At 43.6% G+C, this 19,027-nt stretch overlaps 1 protein-coding gene across 2 annotated transcripts in view; it reads left to right on the top strand.

Annotated features, from left to right (window-relative positions):
* Positions 1-19,027, top strand: part of INPP5A (inositol polyphosphate-5-phosphatase A) — a 176,942-nt gene that overhangs the window by 129,538 nt on the left and 28,377 nt on the right. For both annotated transcript variants that reach the window (XM_062496501.1, XM_062496500.1), the window contains exons 10-11: positions 18,086-18,181; positions 18,523-18,597. In XM_062496501.1, coding sequence (XP_062352485.1) covers positions 18,086-18,181; positions 18,523-18,597 — 171 coding nt within the window. The remainder of the gene's footprint in view (positions 1-18,085; positions 18,182-18,522; positions 18,598-19,027) is intronic.

The following is a 19,027-nucleotide window of genomic DNA, read 5'->3' as shown; positions in this document are numbered from 1 at the left end:
GAAGCACACCCTGAACTGCTTAGCACCATGGAGTAAGCATTTGCAGCTTGTTCATTTCTCTCTTTCATGGTTTTTGCTCTCACAGTTCTGTAGCAGAGGGGAAAGACAGGACAGCAGCTTCTGTTCCTCAACCCCTCTGAGGAGGATTCACACAGTGGTAGTTTTGAAAAAAATTGTATTGGATACAGGTATCTACTGTATTTTATCACATGCATTGTTAAGTGAAACTTTGACTTTCTAATCTACATGATGTGTCTGCAAATATACCTTTATTGGTATCGATGATACAAACAGCAATTTTACCTTTGTCAGAATAGGATTTCCCATAATGTTCTATTTTTTCCCAGTCCCAATTTGAGATGAGAATTTGACATTCCAAAGCAAAATATTCAAAGTGGAAATCAAGGAATCTCAAATCAGCTGTAATAATTGCAGTAACATTTAGGTTGCTCCTTCTCCAAGGAAAGAAAGATAAATCTTCCTGGCCCTTTATGTAGTCATGCAGCAATGGCTTCATCTTTGTCTGGTACCACATGGCAAGAAAGGTTCTCCATGCCCTGCACTGCATGAAACACCTCCTCAATCTGTTGCCTTATCCAGGAGATCAAACTTGTTTCTTCTCACACAGAGGCCAAAAGAATAGGAAGGGGGCAGGATGCAAGTTCTTGCAGTGACTGAGACATTACCTCCTGTGAAAATTTTTTCATCCTATCTCCACCTTATTAAAATCCAACCCTGAATTCTCGCATTGCTGTTTAAACAGGAAGTGTGTTAGGATGTAATTTACAGCTCTTTCAAACTTTCACAAGGGTAATTAATGTGTAGTATTTTAGTATGTAAAGCTATTAAAGGGTTAAAACCAATTGTATTAAGAGAGATTATAGGATCTCTATCACATGTTGTTTATCTGATCAACAGTTAACAATTTAAGACAGTATTATCCTAGTAAAAAGAAGATTTGTTTCAAATACTGACATAAACATCCCCTCATAATAGTGGCTTTTCATTTACTGCATTGCAATGTACCATAAGCTTAAAGGCACAACAGCTTCTTTGTGTGTCTCAATAATGCCTGTCCAGAGTGATGTCAGTCAATTTTTGACCTATACAGTCTGATGTTATTCTCAACGATCATGGAATGGATTTTTTTTTTTAAATGAGTGAAGAGTATGCCAATAAAATCCTTGAGAATTATCATATTTCTTCATGGTATCTTCCTCTGGAAGAAAAAGGTATATTACCTTGGTATATGACACATGGACCTTTCTGTGAAGTCATGTTCTGGCTTCTGCTGGTTTTTGTTGTTTTCTTTGTAGCTGACTTTCCACACTAAACAATAAACACTAACAATTAAATAGCACTTTCTGGTAAAGGTAGGAAAAGAATCAGTATATACAAAAGAGCCCCCTGGTAGGAACAGATCCTGAGTTCAGCCTCTGTGATGGCACTTCTGGGATCCCATATAAAGTGTTTGACCCTTGTGCTCCTTGGGAGCTGTTCCTGCAAGGTGGGAGGAAAGGCTGTGGAGTGTGCCAGGGTTCATTTCGGGTGCGCAGGATGCCTGGGGGGGTTCCTGGGCATCCCCCATCCCAAGCCAGGCAGAGAAGAGGCAGTGCTCTGACCCAGCAGCACAGAAGATGTGCTCAGCCTCTGCTGCTTGCCTGTCACAAAAGGGGGCAGTGAGCTTCCTGGGGGAAACACCTTCCTGAGCTCCGAGTGAGACACATCCATCTGCTCGGCCCTCGGCAGGGCCGCAGCAGGAACACGCACTGAGGCTCAGTTCTGCCACAAGCCCAGTGCAGGGGCTGAGAGCAGCTGCAGGTGATTCCCATCATCTCCTGTCCAGCTCTGAGCACAGCATGCAGCTCCTGGCAGCTGCTCGTTTGCTCTCCAGCCTCGGGAAGTCTGGGATGGATGATGATGCGCTGCTGCTAGCTGCATCCAGCTCTGCTGCTCACAGCAGGTTCTGCATTCCTGCGTGGCACTCACATCCACTACTCCCTCAGACACAGGAAAGAAATGCATGTACTGCTGCAACTCGTTCTGGAGATCACACCGTGCTTCTAAAATGCTACTTCTAGATTATTTTTATTCATATTACCCTAATGGGTCCCTGAAAATTAAACCAGATGTAATTTTTTGTTTGTTTTCAGCTGAATGCAGTGTAACTGTAGTGCTGTCAGTAAGCTTGCAGAGCACAAACATAACCTGAATTGAGTTGGACTTCAGTGTGGATCCTGTATTTCCCCCTCAGTGTCATTTGGGGCTTTTTCAGTCACGGAGTCTCTGGAGTGCAGCTCCTGAGCTGCTCTTGGAGAAGCATCATTCAGCTGCACTGCTGTCTGTCTCTTCCCTTCAGAGGGAAGTGGGAGGATCACAGGAGGTGGCACTGTGCTACCCCATCATCACCAGCTCCAGAGGACTCACGTGTGTGCTCAATGCTTGAGTGACAACAGCTGAACTAAAGCAAACCAGAGGTCCAGAGTATACAAGAGATTTAAATTGAGATTGCCGAAGTGGGATGGAAATTTGTTTTTCTTCTGTCTGCTGGGTTTTTTACATTATATAAAATAAATACTAGATGATAATTGCTAGTATGGTGCCTTGTATTGATTTAATTCAATAAGCAACTTCATCTCTACCTTTTGTATGCACTTGCTTTAATATATATGCATTATGAAGGCAGTGATTCAAAGTCTTTAGGAAATCAATACCCAGACAGGATTCTGTTCTTCAAATATTGACAGTAGAATAACTTTAAGAAACAATGACAGACAATAAAAGTGGGGTTAGACAAAATGAAGGCTGCAATTCTTCTGTTGTTAGGCTGTGCAGAGGGCTCACACCACTGCCTGATGCTGCATATTAAATGTGCTTCATCAAACAGCTGATGTTGGCCCTTTGCTGTCAGAATTTCGGGTGAAACCTGTGACCACTGGAATAAAAAGCCAGTTTCTGCCAATGAGTCCTATACAGATGGCTGCTTCATCTGAATTTTTTGCCAATAACTTGCACAGATTTCTTTCAGCCATGTGCACTGGGAAGATACAGAAGGGTATTTATAGACTGTTAGCATTAATATTGTTCCCACCTTTGATAATTTCTCCAGAACTAAATGGAACTTGCACTGAAGCTGGGGAATTACACATACTTTACTGTTCAGATCTATGTACTGGTTCATAGTGGTTTGGAGTGGTAATTTTAAAATCCTTTAATATGGGCAGCTCCATTTCCTGTGCACTGAGTATACTTCTCAGAAGTTAAAGTATGTCCTTTATGGAGTAAAACATGTCACAGTTAGTGCAAACTTCACTGGTTACTTAGTTGGTAGCACTTCTGAAATCACATTGTAGTAGATAGTTCAGCACTGCAGCTACAAGTAATACTGCATTATTAGCACTCATGCAGAAAAGGCATTCTCTCAGTGCCATTCAAAACCATAGTCTGTTCTGGTTGTCTCACTCTGAAATATCTGGAGGCAGTCCAAAAATTCAGATGGGTATAAATTTTCTTTCCCTTAGGTGTGGACAGCTTATGAAGGATAGCTCCTTATAGTATTACCCTGTTTGTAAATGTCATTGAAAGAGTCAGCCTCATTTTTTTTCTGTCTTTTATTTTTGCAGTTTTAACAAGTGCTGAATTTCACAAGGATGTCAGTATTGTAGCCATAAAAGATCCAAGAGCTCTGTTCACATCTGGAAGTAGAAAAATCATTAAGCTTTTCCCTGAATGTACTGGAAATCTCCTAAACTTGACATGTTTGTGTCTAATTTTAAAAGGAAGGAAAGTTTTTAGCCACTGATGCCTGAGTGATGTTTCCTGACAGATCAGTCAGGAGAAGGAGTTTAAAGAGTAAATTGCTAAAGAGTAGGAATGTCTGATTGTAATTGCCCATCTGTAACCAACAGGCTTGAAAGTTGGTTTAGAACAAACTGGTGTACCTGGGACATTACAGAATTTTAGGAGAAGAGTACATTTGTTCCTGTAGTTGAGGGGGAAGAAAGGAAGGAAGGAAATGCTGAGCAAGGTTTTCAATAGCTGAAGTCTCATTAGCTTGATGTTCATTTCAGACAACCTAATGCAAGACTGGGTAATGAGAAGAAAATTGAGAAAGAAAATGCAGTCACAAATCATGCTTGAACAAGGAAGTTTGACCTGAGATTAACAACTTGGATGAAGGTGGTGAAGTGAAATCAAGTGATCCTATGGCGAGATGGGTTTGTGGCAAACATCAGTGTTTAACGTAGTGTTTGGCTGTGTTGCACGTGCAGGAGCACCAAGGGGTCAGTGGCAGAGCTGTGACAGACACCAAACAGCCGAACCTCAGCTCCCACAGCAATGCCAGGGCATAATCATTCATGCATCTTTAGGTAAATTGATTGTAATTGCCTATTTGACTTTGCATGTGGCTGCTGAGCCCGTGTATTGAAATCCACTGCACACCTCCACTCCATGCATTGCAAAGTCATGGTTTGGTGTGAGGGGAGATCAAGGCCCTCTGTCCTCTTAGCCAGACCTGAGTGCCGAGGAGTTGTTTTTAGAGCTTGTAGGGTCAGCTTTGCTGAACCTTGCTTTATTAGAGGTCCACTCCATTAACTCAGATAACCCTTGCCAGTAGGTCAGAGGGTATCCCAGGAGTTTGCAGTCAGAGGCTGTGGTTTCTTACTTTGCTGTGTTCGCAGCAATGTTCTGCTTCCTTTTGTGTCTGAGGGATGTTTAGAAGCTGCTAACAGACAATTTAAAATTAACAATCATATGTGGGAAATCAGCCACTAGAGTGATCAGTCAGTGGTTCTGTTCATGGAGTGGCTGCCAGCGGAACTGGTGAGTGTCCTGTGTGTTACCAGGAGGTTGTGCCTTTCTGAAGGTTTGTTCAGTCAAAGAGGTACCATTTGCTTCAGTTGAGGATGTAATCAGTGCCATGTAGGATCTGCTATGTATACTTAGACTAGACAAATACCCAGTCTCTTCTGGATGGAGTTTCAACCTGTAATTTCTTAGTTTCCTGAGCAGACTTAGATACCTTCAGTCTCAGCTTTGTTGGTCATTAAAATAATTCCTACTGAGTTTGATGCTGGTGGAAAAAGATTCCACTTCTGTATTTCCTTACTGTGTGAGTCTCATTGATGCTAATAACTATCAAGTTAAATCTGCACCTGACCACAGGCAGCTGATGGAACATTCCTTTTAGCCATCCACTGTATCCCTGATAGAGACAATCAATAGGTAAAATTATGCAAATGAGCAGAGTTCGAGTGAGGGCTACCCTAAACAGGACTTAAGCTATGCACCATCCTTTGTGCCAAATTTTTCAGGGTTTTTTCTCCTGTAATGAATACATGTATTTTGTGCATTGAAGCATGGCACAGGGCCTTTTGGATGGCAGGCTCTTCAAGAGAGAGGAAGAGAGTTTTAATCACAAAAGCAGAAACTTCAGTCTGAGGAATGATTCCACACTTTGTTTCGTTTGTAAATGCTGCGTTTTGGCTTTTGTAAAACAGAACCCAAGTCCAATTCAGGACAGCGCTTCAGGGATTCTTTCCATGGGGCTTTTTGAGTCTGAAATAGTGCACATGAAAAGAACAGGAGATTGAACATAAGTTGTTCCAACAGCCAGTCTAAGATTTTTTCCAATCAAGATTCTTTGAGCATATTCCTCTTTGTTGTGCTGTAAGCTGCTTTTAAAATAATGGCATTAGCCTATATTTCAAGGCTTCGCTGGGTGTTTCCAGCTCTGGTGATTAGTTACAAGAAATAGAAATGCCTGCATTGTAACCTTTTAATGGCTGTGGGAGACTTGTAAACCAAGTTGAGATTTAAGCAATTTGTAGATTTCAAAATGAGCTGTAGAGTTCATTGAGAAGGAAAAATGCATCATTGAAATTCATGGTGCCACTTTGGTTTTCTTAGCTGAGATTTATCAGTGAAAGCCATATTGCTTTCCCTTTTCCTTTATTTTAAAACTCTTCAATACATTGTTTTTAAGGTCCATTTCTTTTACAAGCTTTTTCTTTCAGCTCACTCAGGGTGTTGGGTCCTATGAACATCTGTTTGTGCCTAAGATCAGCCAGGACCTGGACTGTACCCTGCCTCCCTCCTCCCCTTTGTTTCCAGAGGCTTTTGTTTCCGATTTCATGCTATCAGAGGGGCTGCATGTTTTCCTGTGTGAAGTTGTCAGAGAGATAAAAGCACAGGAGCAGGGTCACATTTGGAGGGATGGGCATGAAAAATTGGTAAAATGTATCTTGAGGGCCACCCACAAGACTTGCCTAAAGAAATTCAAAAGTAGAGAGTAGAATTGTAAGTTTAAAATAGTGCAAATTCTGGGGTGGAATAAGTAGTAATGAAGTAGGCATTTAACTGGCAGAAATCTCTTAGTCAGATTTACAGTTGAGTGACTTATTCCTGTTAGGTAGCTTGAGAGTCTCTGGTTAGACTTCGTTACATAGAAAATGCCATCATGTCCATTGTGCTGCCTGCCCACGTCCCCTCAGTATGACAGTGAGAAGTTTTAAAGCCAGTTTCACCTTTCAGTCAGCAGAGCTCACTGGGGAAACAAGAAGCAGCACTGGAGGTTTCTGCCTGTCCAGAATTTTCAGTACAGAATCACAGAATCATTAGCTTGTATGATAGAAGACCTGCAAGAAGTACAGTAAGGAGGAGGATGATGATGATAGAAAGACAAATAGTGCATCTTAATTAGCCTAATGAAGCACCTCTTCCAGTAGGGCAGCAGGGTACTGTCCTTGTACCTGTGGCTGTGGTTTGTAGTGCTGCAAACCATGGTCAGTCAAGACAGTTACTCTTTTGTCTGGCTTGAGTTGCAGAAGTGGCACCCTGGTTTGGGAAAAGGCAGGGTGCTTCATGTGGTGGCAGGAGGGCAGAATAGCTGCAGTCACACAGCCGAGCTCTTCCCCACCTGCAGTGACACAGCAGGGAGAGTTTGCAGGTGTCCTGCAGGTGTGCTCTGCAGGGACTGGACAGCCAGGAGAGAGCTGTGCCTGCCTGTCCCTGACTTAGTGGCAGCAGAACTAAAGCAGTGCCTTGCTAGTTTATTTGGTTTATGATTTTAATTTCACTTCGGTCTCTACCAGGTATGAAATGAAGAAAATGGTATAAATGGTTTAACAGTCCTGGCTTAGGTCAGGAATTCACTAAGATGATTATGGTTACTTTTGTTCTAGAAGCTTGTAATGAGGATTTTGTTGAAGCACATGATGAGAAAACAAGTGAAATAGGTAAGTTGTGTTTTTTCCAAGGCAACTGATAGATAAGGGATGCCAAGCAAGGTATTATCCTGCTGCCATATTGCTTTTGAATTACTAAATTATATATGTGATACAAATCAGCCCAATACTGGAATTTTAAGAAGTATTTTTTCCAAAGAGACTTTTTTTTTCTTTAAATGCATAAATTATTTGCAATTTAATATGACAAACTAAACGTACATTCTGAGTTTTGCTGAATTTAGCAACATTTTTGGCTATGGAGATTCATCAGGGGAACACTAATATGCAGACTTTTTTCCATTTTGCTAATATAGGAGAAGACATTGCTAAATATGCTTTGGTTATTATTGAATTTATATCCTTTATGGTAGTACTTTTGGATATTAATTTGCTCATAAATATAAATAGAAGAAAGCAGCAACACTGTGAAGTGTGTAACAGTTGTGGAGGTGAGTTTAAAGAAGACCACTCCATGGGTGTTTCTGGCTTATTAGCACTGGTATTTTAGCCTGCAGTGCCTTTGGCCAGGGCTCTGGTCCCACTACAGGAGTGGCTGTGGAAGTGACATCCATCCCCTGGCAGCTCGTGTCTGGTGGCACAGGGGGACCTGCCCCTCTGGGTGATGAGGGGTGGCCAGGGCTACCCTGATTTCTATCATGTCCCTGTGCCCTGTGTCCCCGTGCCCTGTGCCAGGTGAGCTGAGCACACACATCCTCACACCAGCTGTGAGCAGACACCTGGGCAGGAATCCCGCCAGTTTTGAGGAGAAAAGGATAATCTCTTGCTTTCTCAGCACACTGACCACCGTGTTTTCATGTCTTTCAGCACTTCACATATTGCTTGAGGAACTTAAATGCTGCTGGTAGCATCCATTGCTGGTCTAATGGGTATAAATTCTTTTTCTACAAATCACAACTTTCTTATACCGGCAGTTTTCTTTGGCATACCTGTATAATTTTGGATGGGTTAAAGAATTTATTTTGTTTAACTCTGTCTTAAAAGGGAGAAGAAGAAAGGCTAGAGTAAAAATTAATAGCACATCTTAAAATCTATTACAACATTTCTCTTTTTTCTGACTAAAAGTGAGTGGAAAAGGCCTCAGTAGAGGAAATAAAGAAGTTATTACAACTTCTACTATTTTGTAGAGTATGAAAAAGCTTTCTGTATGTTAAACAGTCTTGTGGACATCTGGCATGATTGGTTTTAATCTGCTGACTAAAAAGTCAGGATTAAATCTTGCTTTACACCTCTTTGTATTGCGGTCAGTAAAGTGACAGAGCTGCCCTGAAACAATGGCACTACTTATTCCACCCAATATGCCATGTGGTAGATCACCCCCTTTTTCAGCACCACTTCTCTGCAAAGACAATGAAGCATCTGGTGAGGTTTTCCTGTGTCCAGGATATTTTTTGTCAGTAATTTCACTCAGCCGCTCTGCTTAGCTCTCCCTCGGTGCTACTTTTTGAGATGGGGTTTGCCAAATCCAGTGGCAAGAGGTCAGTAGGGCAAAGTGATGAATTTTTATGTGCCTGTTCCTTGTGTTTCTGCTCAGTCATGATTCTTTGCGCGCTGTGCTGCCTCTGAAAGGGAGCCACAGTGAGCAATTTGTCCTGCCAGGCTGGGGAGAATGGGGAGGCAGATGAGTTAAAGTAGCGTGTATGAGTGCGGACAGAGCTGCGCACAAATGTTTTCTGATGGCAGAACAGAATCCTCCTGTCACTATTCAGCGCCACAGGGGCTTGGGAGATTTGTAGCCTGTTGGCTTTCGATCAAGTGACAAATGAATTTAACAGCACTTAAAGATACAGCAGAAAGAATAGCACTTCACAAGGCAGCCCCAGCTGCGAGCTCTAAAATGATGCTGCATTAACACTTCTGTACTCATGTGTCTCACATATTTGAATCTTGGTTTGCTCAATGAAAAGGATTTCATCTCTGTTTCAGAAACTCTCTAGAATGAACTTTCTGGTGGTTTGGCCCAGTCAGGTCCCATCCCCTGCCGGGAGGTCTTTGTTACAAGCAGGAGGACCCTGGTTGCCTCATTTCTTGCAGAGCTTTCTGTCCTCACTCAGTGGTGGGGTCGAATGAGCCAGGGATCAGCATTCATTGCAGGGTTAAATCCCTCTGAATCCCCAGCCAGTGCTGTGAAGTTGCTGTTCCTCCAAGTTGTTCTGTTTGAGCAACTGTGCCCTTAGTTTGTCTTGGGGCTCTTGGTCCTGAGCCTTGGAGCTGTCAGTGCAGACCATGTCCTGGGGTCCTGAACACTGCTGTACTGCACAACACCTTGCTCTCACACCATCACACACACCAGAAAGAACTCAGACTGCATCACCAGGTTGGTGAACAGAGGCAGTACATAGAACATGCCACCCAGTTTCCTCTATCCACATTGACTGTTTTATCCCCCAGATGTTTTTCTGTGATGCCAGTCCTTACTGGGTGTGGGATGTGTACACATGGTGATCTGTCTGTCCATCTTAGCCTTCACCAAGGAGAATATATCAAACATTGGGTGTGAATACAGGCTCCTGGAAATGGGGGAAGTCCATGGTGGCCTGGGTGTTGTAGGAGAAGCATCAGCCTGCTGGTGGGCAGCGTGCCTGGGGACTGCGCAGCAGCCCAGCTGTGGCCAGGGTGCTGCAGCAGCAGCCAGGTGCTGGGCACCTGCAGAACCACAGGGGTGGGAGAGGGACAGTTCAGCAGTCCAACCTCATGGCTCTCAGAGCTCTTCAAATACAACTAGCTATAAAGGATTGTTTGAACTTACAGGCTGCTGGACTCATATTCCATTTCAAAAGTGAGTAAAGCAGCAAATGATGGTGAACCAAACAGGGAGTATGTCAATGAGAAATAAATGAGATATGAGAGGCTAAAAAGGAGCTGAGTCAAAAGAGACTGGACAAACAAAACAACGGGAAAAATACAGTAAAGAAATAGTTCACATGCTGCATCAGGGAGGCATCACCTGGTCAGCAAAGTTTTAGTCTCACCATAACACCATGCAGCATGTTTCAGTTATCAACGCAGTGAATCCTGCATTCCCAGCTTGATGGTCTGGAAACCAGGTGCAGTGATCTGAAAATTATTTTCCTGTTACATTTGTTTCCATAAAAAGTAAAGTTAACTTGGAGGGGTTTTCTTTTTCCCTGTAGATAGAAAACAGTGGAAGAACACAGAGATCTCTTCCACTTTGCTGTACATGCTCATGATCACTGGATGAGCTGGAGGGCATTCATCCATTCAGGGGAGCACATGTCCATCCAGGAGGGTGTGTGTCCGTCCAGGAGGGTTCATGTCCATCCAGGAGGGTGTGTGTCCATCCAGGAGGGTTCATGTCCATCCAGGAGGGTTTGTGTCCATCCAGGAGGGTGTGTGTCCACCCAGGAGGGTTCGTGTCCATCCAGGAGGGCTCGTGTCCATCCAGGAGGGTGTGTGTCCACCCAGGAGGGTTCATGTCCATCCAGGAGGCCATGTGTCCACCCAGGAGGGTTCGTGTCCATCCAGGAGGGTTTGTGTCCATCCAGGAGGGTTTGTGTCCATCCAGTGTGGTTTGTGTCCATCCAGGAGGGTTTGTGTCCATCCAGGAGGGCTCGTGTCCATCCGGGAGGGTGTGTGTCCGTTCAGGAGGGCTCATGTTGGTCCCACTGTTGTGCTTAGGCTTAGCAAGAGTCCAAGTCTGAGCTGCTGTGACTTGTGCCTCCTGCAAGTCACTTACCTGTTCCACATCTCAAATCCCATCTTTTTTAAGAGATTAAGGAATTTTTTTGCTGTTTTGCATAATAGGAAGAAGAAAAAAGTTTTTTATTTCTTTATTATTTCTAATTTTGTGATAAAAAGTATTTGGTGCCTGCCTCGGGACATCTAGATTTTAGGTACGTATATAATTTGATTTCAGAGTTTCCCAACACTACATGTTTTAAAAGTCAGCTCCCAATTATACCTGCTGCTGAGAGTCTACTATGTGGGAGCCAAGGGGTCATATTCTCCAAAGGTTAAGCCTTGAACTTGAGCTGTGTCACACCATTGATCTTGTAAAAAACTCCCCATTATTTTAAAGGGCAAACTGCTGAATTTACTCTGTTTGGGAGTGCTGGTTGGAGTGTTGTGGGCTTGCTGCTGGCTCTGAGGTCGGGTGGGAGTGTGGGGCACTCGGGGCTGGCTGTGCTGGGCTGTGGTGTGCTGTGCTGTGCTGTGCTGTGCTGGGCTGTGCTGTGCTGTGCTGTGCTGGGCTGTGCTGGGCTGGGCTGGGCTGGGCTGTGGTGTGCTGTGCTGTGCTGTGCTGTGCTGGGCTGGGCTGTACTGGGCTGGGCTGTGCTGTGCTGTGCTGTGCTGTGCTGTGCTGGGCTGGGCTGGGCTGGGCTGTGCTGGGCTGGGCTGGGCTGGGCTGTACTGGGCTGTGCTGTGCTGTGCTGTGCTGGGCTGTACTGGGCTGTGCTGTGCTGTGCTGTGCTGGGCTGGTCTGGGCTGGGCTGGGCTGGGCTGTTCTGGGCTGTGCTGTGCTGTGCTGGGCTGGGCTGGGCTGTTCTGGGCTGTGCTGTGCTGTGCTGTGCTGTGCTGTGCTGTGCTGTGCTGGGCTGGGCTGTGCTGGGCTGTGCTGTGCTGGGCTGTGCTGTGCTGGGCTGTGCTGTGTGTGCTCTGCTGTGCTGGGCTGGGCTGTGTCAGGACCTGAGCTCCCTACAAGGCTTGAGGAGAATGAAGCTGACAGACTACAGTGGCTGCAGAGCCCAGTGTTGAAAGTAACTCAAGAAGCAGCGCATAATTTTTCTTAGGTGTTGGCTTAAATTTTTGCTTCTTGGTGGTATTGCTGCTGTGTTTGATTTCTTATGGCTGTAAGAGCCCATGGAATTTGGAGGCAGCAGAAACATAAACACCATCAGTGCAAACATAGGCAAATGTTACCACTCAAAACAAAGGCAACTGCAAGGCACACGGGAGCAGTTGGGGCTCACAGGCTGTTTTGCTTTTAAAATGAAGAGCAATAGAGGTTCTTAGTCTGCAAGTTAGATGAAAGCAAGTTTAGCTATAAGGAGAGAAGCTGCCTCTTATTCCGCTCCTGAATTCAAGAGAGCAGGGGATTTTATGTTTCTCTACAGAAACAGATTTACATCAGAGATTCTGTGTGCTTCATCAAAGTCTTTGCTGAAGAAACAATACACCCAGTCCTCTGCTTGGTCAGCTGGAGTGGAAGAGTGTAAGTGCTCTGAAGGTTTCCAACAAGGAATTTCTCAAGCTGGCATTACTGAATGGCCAAAGTAGAAAAAATAATGGAAGATAGGTAACAACATCTGAGTAGAACTGAAGAGGATTGCACCTTATGGGACAAGACATATATATTGCCTTTATGCAGAGAATTTTCAGTTTCCTTAGGAGCAGTTGGACTGTACCAGTTTCTGTAATTATGAAAAAGCAAATATTTCTCTTTGCATACTCCCTCAGGACTACTTGACATCAAGTAGCAATACAAAATTATTTAGAAGGAGGGACAGGAGGAGGCAAGAGATTTTTCTGGCAGATTGCTTCCAAGTTCCAGATCTTGTAGTGCTGTGGGTTTATCTGGATCTGATCAAAGTCCTGAATGCGTATTATTGATGTCTGATGTCAGCAAGTGGATTTAAATTAAGTTCTTAAAAACAGAGCAGGGGACCCCTTTACCTTTGTCCACAGAGACCCTGCACAGTTCTGTGTCCTGATTCACACAGGTGCAGACAGCTCCAGGTGAATTCTTTGTGAATCACTGTGTGCATGCTTTGCTGAACTCAGGCTTGAGATCACAGTCAAGAAAATGAAATGAGAGAATACAAAAAGATATGCAACCTGACCAGAGAGAGAGAGAAAACAAGAAGGCAATCAGCATGCAGGGGAATATGGAAAAGGAGTTCTCACCTGGTCTGTAATCTTGGAGAATCTGGGAGGCAGAGGCCTTTGGTTATTAATTCAGATTATTTTCTGAAGAAGAAAATTAAAAAAGAAAGCCATCATTGCCACCAACTGTTGGCACAGAGCAAAGCTACTGAGGCCAGAGGCCATGGTCAGGGACCTCAGGACTCCCTGCAGACCTGGGGAAGGGCAGGCTGTGCCACCAGCCCACGGCACTGGGCCAGCTGTTCCAGCTGTGGCCAGCTGTTCCAGCTGTGAGCCGGCCACTCCAGTGCCCATCCCTGCCCCTGGGGGTCTCAGCAGCATGCTGTGGGAAGCCTGGCTCGCTGCCTCCTGAGCAAACAGGAAAAATTGGCTGTAACAAGCCTCCATTTCAATGGCAAGGTAGAATTTAAAAAGCACAGTGTCACCTGACCTATAGCTAAATGCACAACTCTCACTGAGTCAGAAAGTTATATGTAACTTTGTTTTTCTCACTTGCAAATTTTATTTCTCTGATATCATGTGACTCGGGGAATTTGCTGTTGTTGTATTCCAAATATCCGGGAAATTGTGTCATCTCCTCGGAGGTAAGGAGGAGCCCAAACAAGACAGATGTTCCTGTTATTCCCAAAGTAGCAAATTTTTTACCTTGCTGATTGTTTCAAGTACAATTTGCATCCAGATAATTTTTTTTAAAATTATTATTCTAATTTAATAAGTGACAGATTGATTTTGGTCTTGAGCAGCATTTCAGTAGTGTTTCACTTTAATAATTAGATGACACATGTATGTCTGTCTTTTCTGTTCTTCCAGAATCTACAGAGTGTATAACTGAAAAAAAAAAAAAAAGTGTCTTAAATTTGGTTGATTTGATTGCTCATGTGCTCAAGACCTTATTTCACTTGGCTCCTGTTAGGAGTCTTCAGACTCTGCACTTCTCTCCTAGCACTCACAGCCACGAGCTCATGTGTCACGAGCTCATGTGTCAATCTGTGTACCTTACTGCAAATTCCAGTGGCAAGTATTGCTAAACTTCTTTAGCTGTAAAGGGGCAATGTATATATATTCTATTTTCTCTTCTGTTTTTTATGAAGAATTCAAAGTAATGTTAAGTCCTAAGAAGAGTATTCAAATAATAGAGACCAATAATACAAATCTTTAGCATCAGTGGATGGATGCAGTGGGACAGGGTGAGTCTCTAGGTGCCTGAATACCGCATTTTGGGGGATTTCCCTCCCACCCCCCAAAAATTATTGAGGGACTTACAAGCATGTAATAGCTCAAACATCAGGAGGTGGGCGCAGAGTCTGAAGGATGTTCAGAAGGCAGGAGTGTGGAATCAGTGAAAAGTCAGCTGCAGTTTTCAGCCAAGCAGGAAGCAGCAGTGCAGTCCACAGCTGCTCACAGTGTTCCCTTATAAACACAATATAAAGTGTACGTACACAATGTAAAGTGTATGCCTGTATCCCTATTTACTGTAAGTATGCAGAAATGGAGTATTAAATACTTTGATTTTTGGTGTATATAGGGGAGCAGATGTATTTTGAAGGTGTGTAATGCTGTAAATCAACAGCATAATTCTGAGAATTGCCGAGTTTAGAAGAAGTTCCAGATTTGTCCATTTTAAATATAAAATACATTTCCTCCTAGCCTTGTGTAACAGGATGTTGTTATTACATTCTAAGGCCGTTGTCAGGAAAGTTGTTACTATGTTTTACAATTCATTACACATTAATTATCGCAAAGGGTTATTTCAGAAGTGCTACAAAGCATCTACCTGTGTAGAGTATGGGAAAACAGGAATGAGATATGGCTGTGTTTGCTAGGGAAAAGATGGCTACTGTGCCCTTTCTCAGCTTTGAATACAGCTCTCCTGCAAGCTTTTTTAACCAAATCTTGTTCCAAAGAAAAAAAGATGGGTTTTAAAAAAAAAAATATGTAGCGTTTGGTTTCCCCTCTTCTGCCCTTATAAAAATATACCTTTGAGGGAATACCCAGCAAGGAGCAGTGAGTTTTCATAGCGTTTTGATTTTCTTTGCTAGCAACAAAAAATCCCTTCATAAGCAGACTTGCCTAAAAAGGCACATGGTCCTGAAAGTTTTCTGCTTGGGTGACTTCGACTGTGCAGAAATTGAAAGGAGGAGAAAAAAAGGAGTGCCTCCAGCTTGTATAAGAAATGAACCTTTTCCCAATCACTTTTGTCTGTGAATAAGGTAACTTTTTGTGTGTGTGAAATTTGAAAGCAATAAGGTATGTGGGTCCTTTCTCTGTATTGGTTCTCAAGAGTCGATCGCGGGGTTTTTCTTTTGGAGCCGGCCTGACGTTGTGAGATAAAGCAGCTCAGGGAAAAAATGTTCTCAAGCAGATGCCTTTAAGAGACAGAAATCATGAATTTGTTGAATTGCAACCACTCTGGGGGTGGCTACAATGACTTTTTGACAGTGACAGTAACTCTGCCGTGTCTTTTCGAGCCCTTCTTTGGCCCATTCACTCTGGAAAGCTGCTTAAGCGCACTTAAGCGCATTAGCATTTGGATGCTTGGGGACCGTATTGACCCTCATTTGGAAAGTTTAAATGAGTGAAAGATGGAGCGATTTGTTGGGGCTTTAGAAACCAGCTTTAGAGAGCTGCGGGTTTTCCGCTCTGGTTTGTTCGGGTGCTTGTTCTAATCTGGTGTGCTGTTTGAAGGGACCAGACTGATTTGTGACACATGAGCCCAAAGCCTCTTTTTTCGGGCTTGACCCGATTATCTGATCTGTGGTCTGAATTTCAATCAGCCGCGGAGGGAGCGAGGTTGGGAATGGCTCTTGCTGGATTAGCTCACTGCTCCGTACGGACGCAGATGGCAGAGCTGGCACTGCCTGGGGAGCAGACAAAGGCTGCCCTGGTGCCAGGGAGCAGCTCGGGAGGAGCTCCGTGCTGGAACTGGGGGGTCCCGGGGGTGCAGATCCCACCACGGCCCAGCATGGCCCTGGTCCTGCCGGGCAGGGTGACTTTAACCAGCGTGTTCCCATCCTGTCTGTCCTCTCCCAAGCCTTCAGAGCAGCCCCTGAAGTCCCGCGGAGGAGACGGTGACGTTCTCAGAGCAGCCCGTGCCCGTGCCAGGGACGCCTGCGATGGCACACACAGACACCTGCAGCTCTTCTGGTGCTGTGAGTGGGCCCGGTGCTTTAGGGTAAACCCAGAGTGACGTGGACGTGGCACGGCTTTTGGGGAGGGAGGAAACAGTCAGGAAAAGTTTGTCAGAAGTGGACATTATTTGTTCAGTGAGATGGGGAATCAACACCTGTTACATTCACAAACTTGTAAGAAAAATAACGGATTTGTGGGTTACTTGTTACTTGTTAAAAAAAAGTTACAAGTTACTTGTTAAAAAAAAAGCGCTCAACTCACTGCTTTTTATTTGTTCTGTGCCGATAGGCGAGGGCCTTTATCAAGGATCAAATTTTTATCAAATGGGAGCAAAATGTCCATTGACAGATTGTTCCCATTCTGGCACTGGGATCCTCAGCTGAGATCTGAAGTATTTGGAAGCAGATGGATTTTTGTTTAAATACATTTTCAGCATGTATTTCTGACTTCAGGAGAAGGCAAGAATGGGGAAAGGAGAAGTAGTTCATGATATTGTGTCTGGTAGACACTGCACCTCTGATAATCCAAATATAAGTATTTCTGTCATGGAGAGATAGAACCTTGTAGTAAGATGTGGAAGACTATACCACAGAACATACTTATTTTACAAATTAATATTATGCAAAATGAAAACCTTTTGTCTGGCTATTATGAAAAGGAATGAGGTGCGCAGAGCAGGGAAGTCACCTCTTTGCCTCTCCTTGACTCAGTTATTTAGCAAAAACCACTTTTCTTAAGAGCCTCTAGCAAGGTAAGGTTTTATTCAGAAGGAAGGTCTTTGCCAGTGCCCATACCCAGGGCTGTGCACAGATCCTGGCAGCAGCTGTGCCTCAGAAGCAGCCCTGCATGCTGAGTTGCCTCCCAGGTGTGGGGACACTTCTGTGTCTTTGAACAATGCCCAATTTGAACCATTTCTTCAATTCCTGACTTTTTCCTGGTGGCTCTCAGCAGCCAGGCAGAGGGGCATGAGGAGCTTTGCACAGCATCCAGGAACCTTGCCCAGGCAGGAAGGCTGCAGAGTACTTTGTGAAATGTGGCCAGTTAATTTGTTAATATGGAGATCCCTGCATTTCAAAGTACTTCACATTCTTAAAACTTCCCTAACTGCTTTGCTGAAAGCTCTAGATTTTCACCTGCTGCCCTGCATGGAGGCAGCCCTTTGAGCAGCCCATTTCATGTTATTCCCCACTACCTGTGCAACTGGGTCCCAGCCTGACCAGTGACCAATGGGTCAACACTTGCATGGAAATTCATACCTCTGTGCCTGATAAAATGTTGGTTCATAATATGTTTTAGGCACCAGTACTCAGAATATCTAGACATGTGATGTCTCTTATTTAAAAGAGGGAATTTGCTATGCGAAGTAAACTGTGAAAATTGCTGTCAGATTGTGTAAGCATTTTTGGGACTTGCAAAGTGTACTTGTAACATGAGTTTACAGGACCAAGGGTTAACTCGCAGAACTGTAGTGTCAATGTCGTTATCAGCTCTTAAGAATCAGCAGAAAACCTGGTCATTTTCTGTAAGCAGTGCTTTGGAGGATGTTTGCAAGTAATGTGTGGTACAGCATACAGGGATACCTGTGAAAGAACCTGCCTGCATGGTACAAGATGAATGTCTGTTTGCCTTTCCTGATTGATATTTTCTTAATATTGCCTGTTTCTCTCCAAGTGGTAATTCAGTTTATTGTTTCAAGTCCATTATGTGTGAAAGTGACTTAAATTAGCAATGCTTTGTATTTTGACCTATGGCAAATTGTGTTTCATGGGGGGCATTGAAGATACATCTGTTGATAATGTTCAGTTAAATCTGGTCTTCTGCTGCATATAAGCTTGTTTCCCTTTCTCCCCTTATGTTTTCCTTAGACACTATGTGCAAAGGCCACAATGCAGACCATCCGGGCAGCTGACACAAATGAAGTAGTCAAGCTAATATTTCGTGAATCTGATAATGACCGAAAGGTAAACAACTTAATGCTCTTGGCACCCCTATGTAAATAGAAACAGTGTTGAATGTTCATTTTCTTTTCTACAAAGCATGAATATAGTTGTTCCAAACTGATAATGTAAAGGGAGGGGAGGATATAGATTGTCACACCTAATGCTCAGTTAATTGGATCTGTTTAAGTGATTGCCAGCCAAGCAAATGGGCAAGCTGACAAGGGGCTTTGGACATGTGGAAATGTGTGGTTTTAAAGGGCTGTGTGCCTCTGAAAGGGTCATTGCCAGCAGCTGGCTGTTGAGTCACTGAGTCTAAGAGCTTTGCTGACCTTTCTCCCTATTTTTTTTTTTTTTTTGTTTAGGTTATGCTGCAATTAGAAAAGAAGCTCTTTGACTATTTTAATCAAGATGTATTTAGAGACAACAATGGCACTGCGGTAAGTTCACTGCTAAACCCTTATAAAGGAGTAAACTGGGAACTCACATACAAATTACATTTCTCTAACCAGCCCTTTTTATCCTTATCACCCCTCCTGTCTGCAGAATGAGAAGAGATAATTCAGTCAACACAAACTCCAGATTTCTTCATAACTTAGCCAGTTATTCTGTGTACAGACTCTTAACTTTCGCGTTTGCCTTCTTTTTCGTAGAAAAATACTGTAAATTAAATGTACACAACAATTCACTTTTCTTGTCTGTCCTCTAGTCTGCATTTCTTCAAACATCCTGTTTTTCTTCCTAGCTCCTCACTGTGCATCACACAGCAACTTAGAAAAAGTCTTAAATGCAAAGCCCTTCTGAAAATACCTGGGTCTTCTAAGTGTACAAAAATATAGTAGAAAAAATATAGTAGAAACATAAGAGTAA

This window comes from Cinclus cinclus, chromosome 7 (genome assembly GCF_963662255.1).
Source record: "Cinclus cinclus chromosome 7, bCinCin1.1, whole genome shotgun sequence".
In the NCBI taxonomy this organism is placed as follows: Eukaryota; Metazoa; Chordata; class Aves; order Passeriformes; family Cinclidae; genus Cinclus; species Cinclus cinclus.
This window is presented reverse-complemented; position numbering and strand designations above follow the sequence as displayed.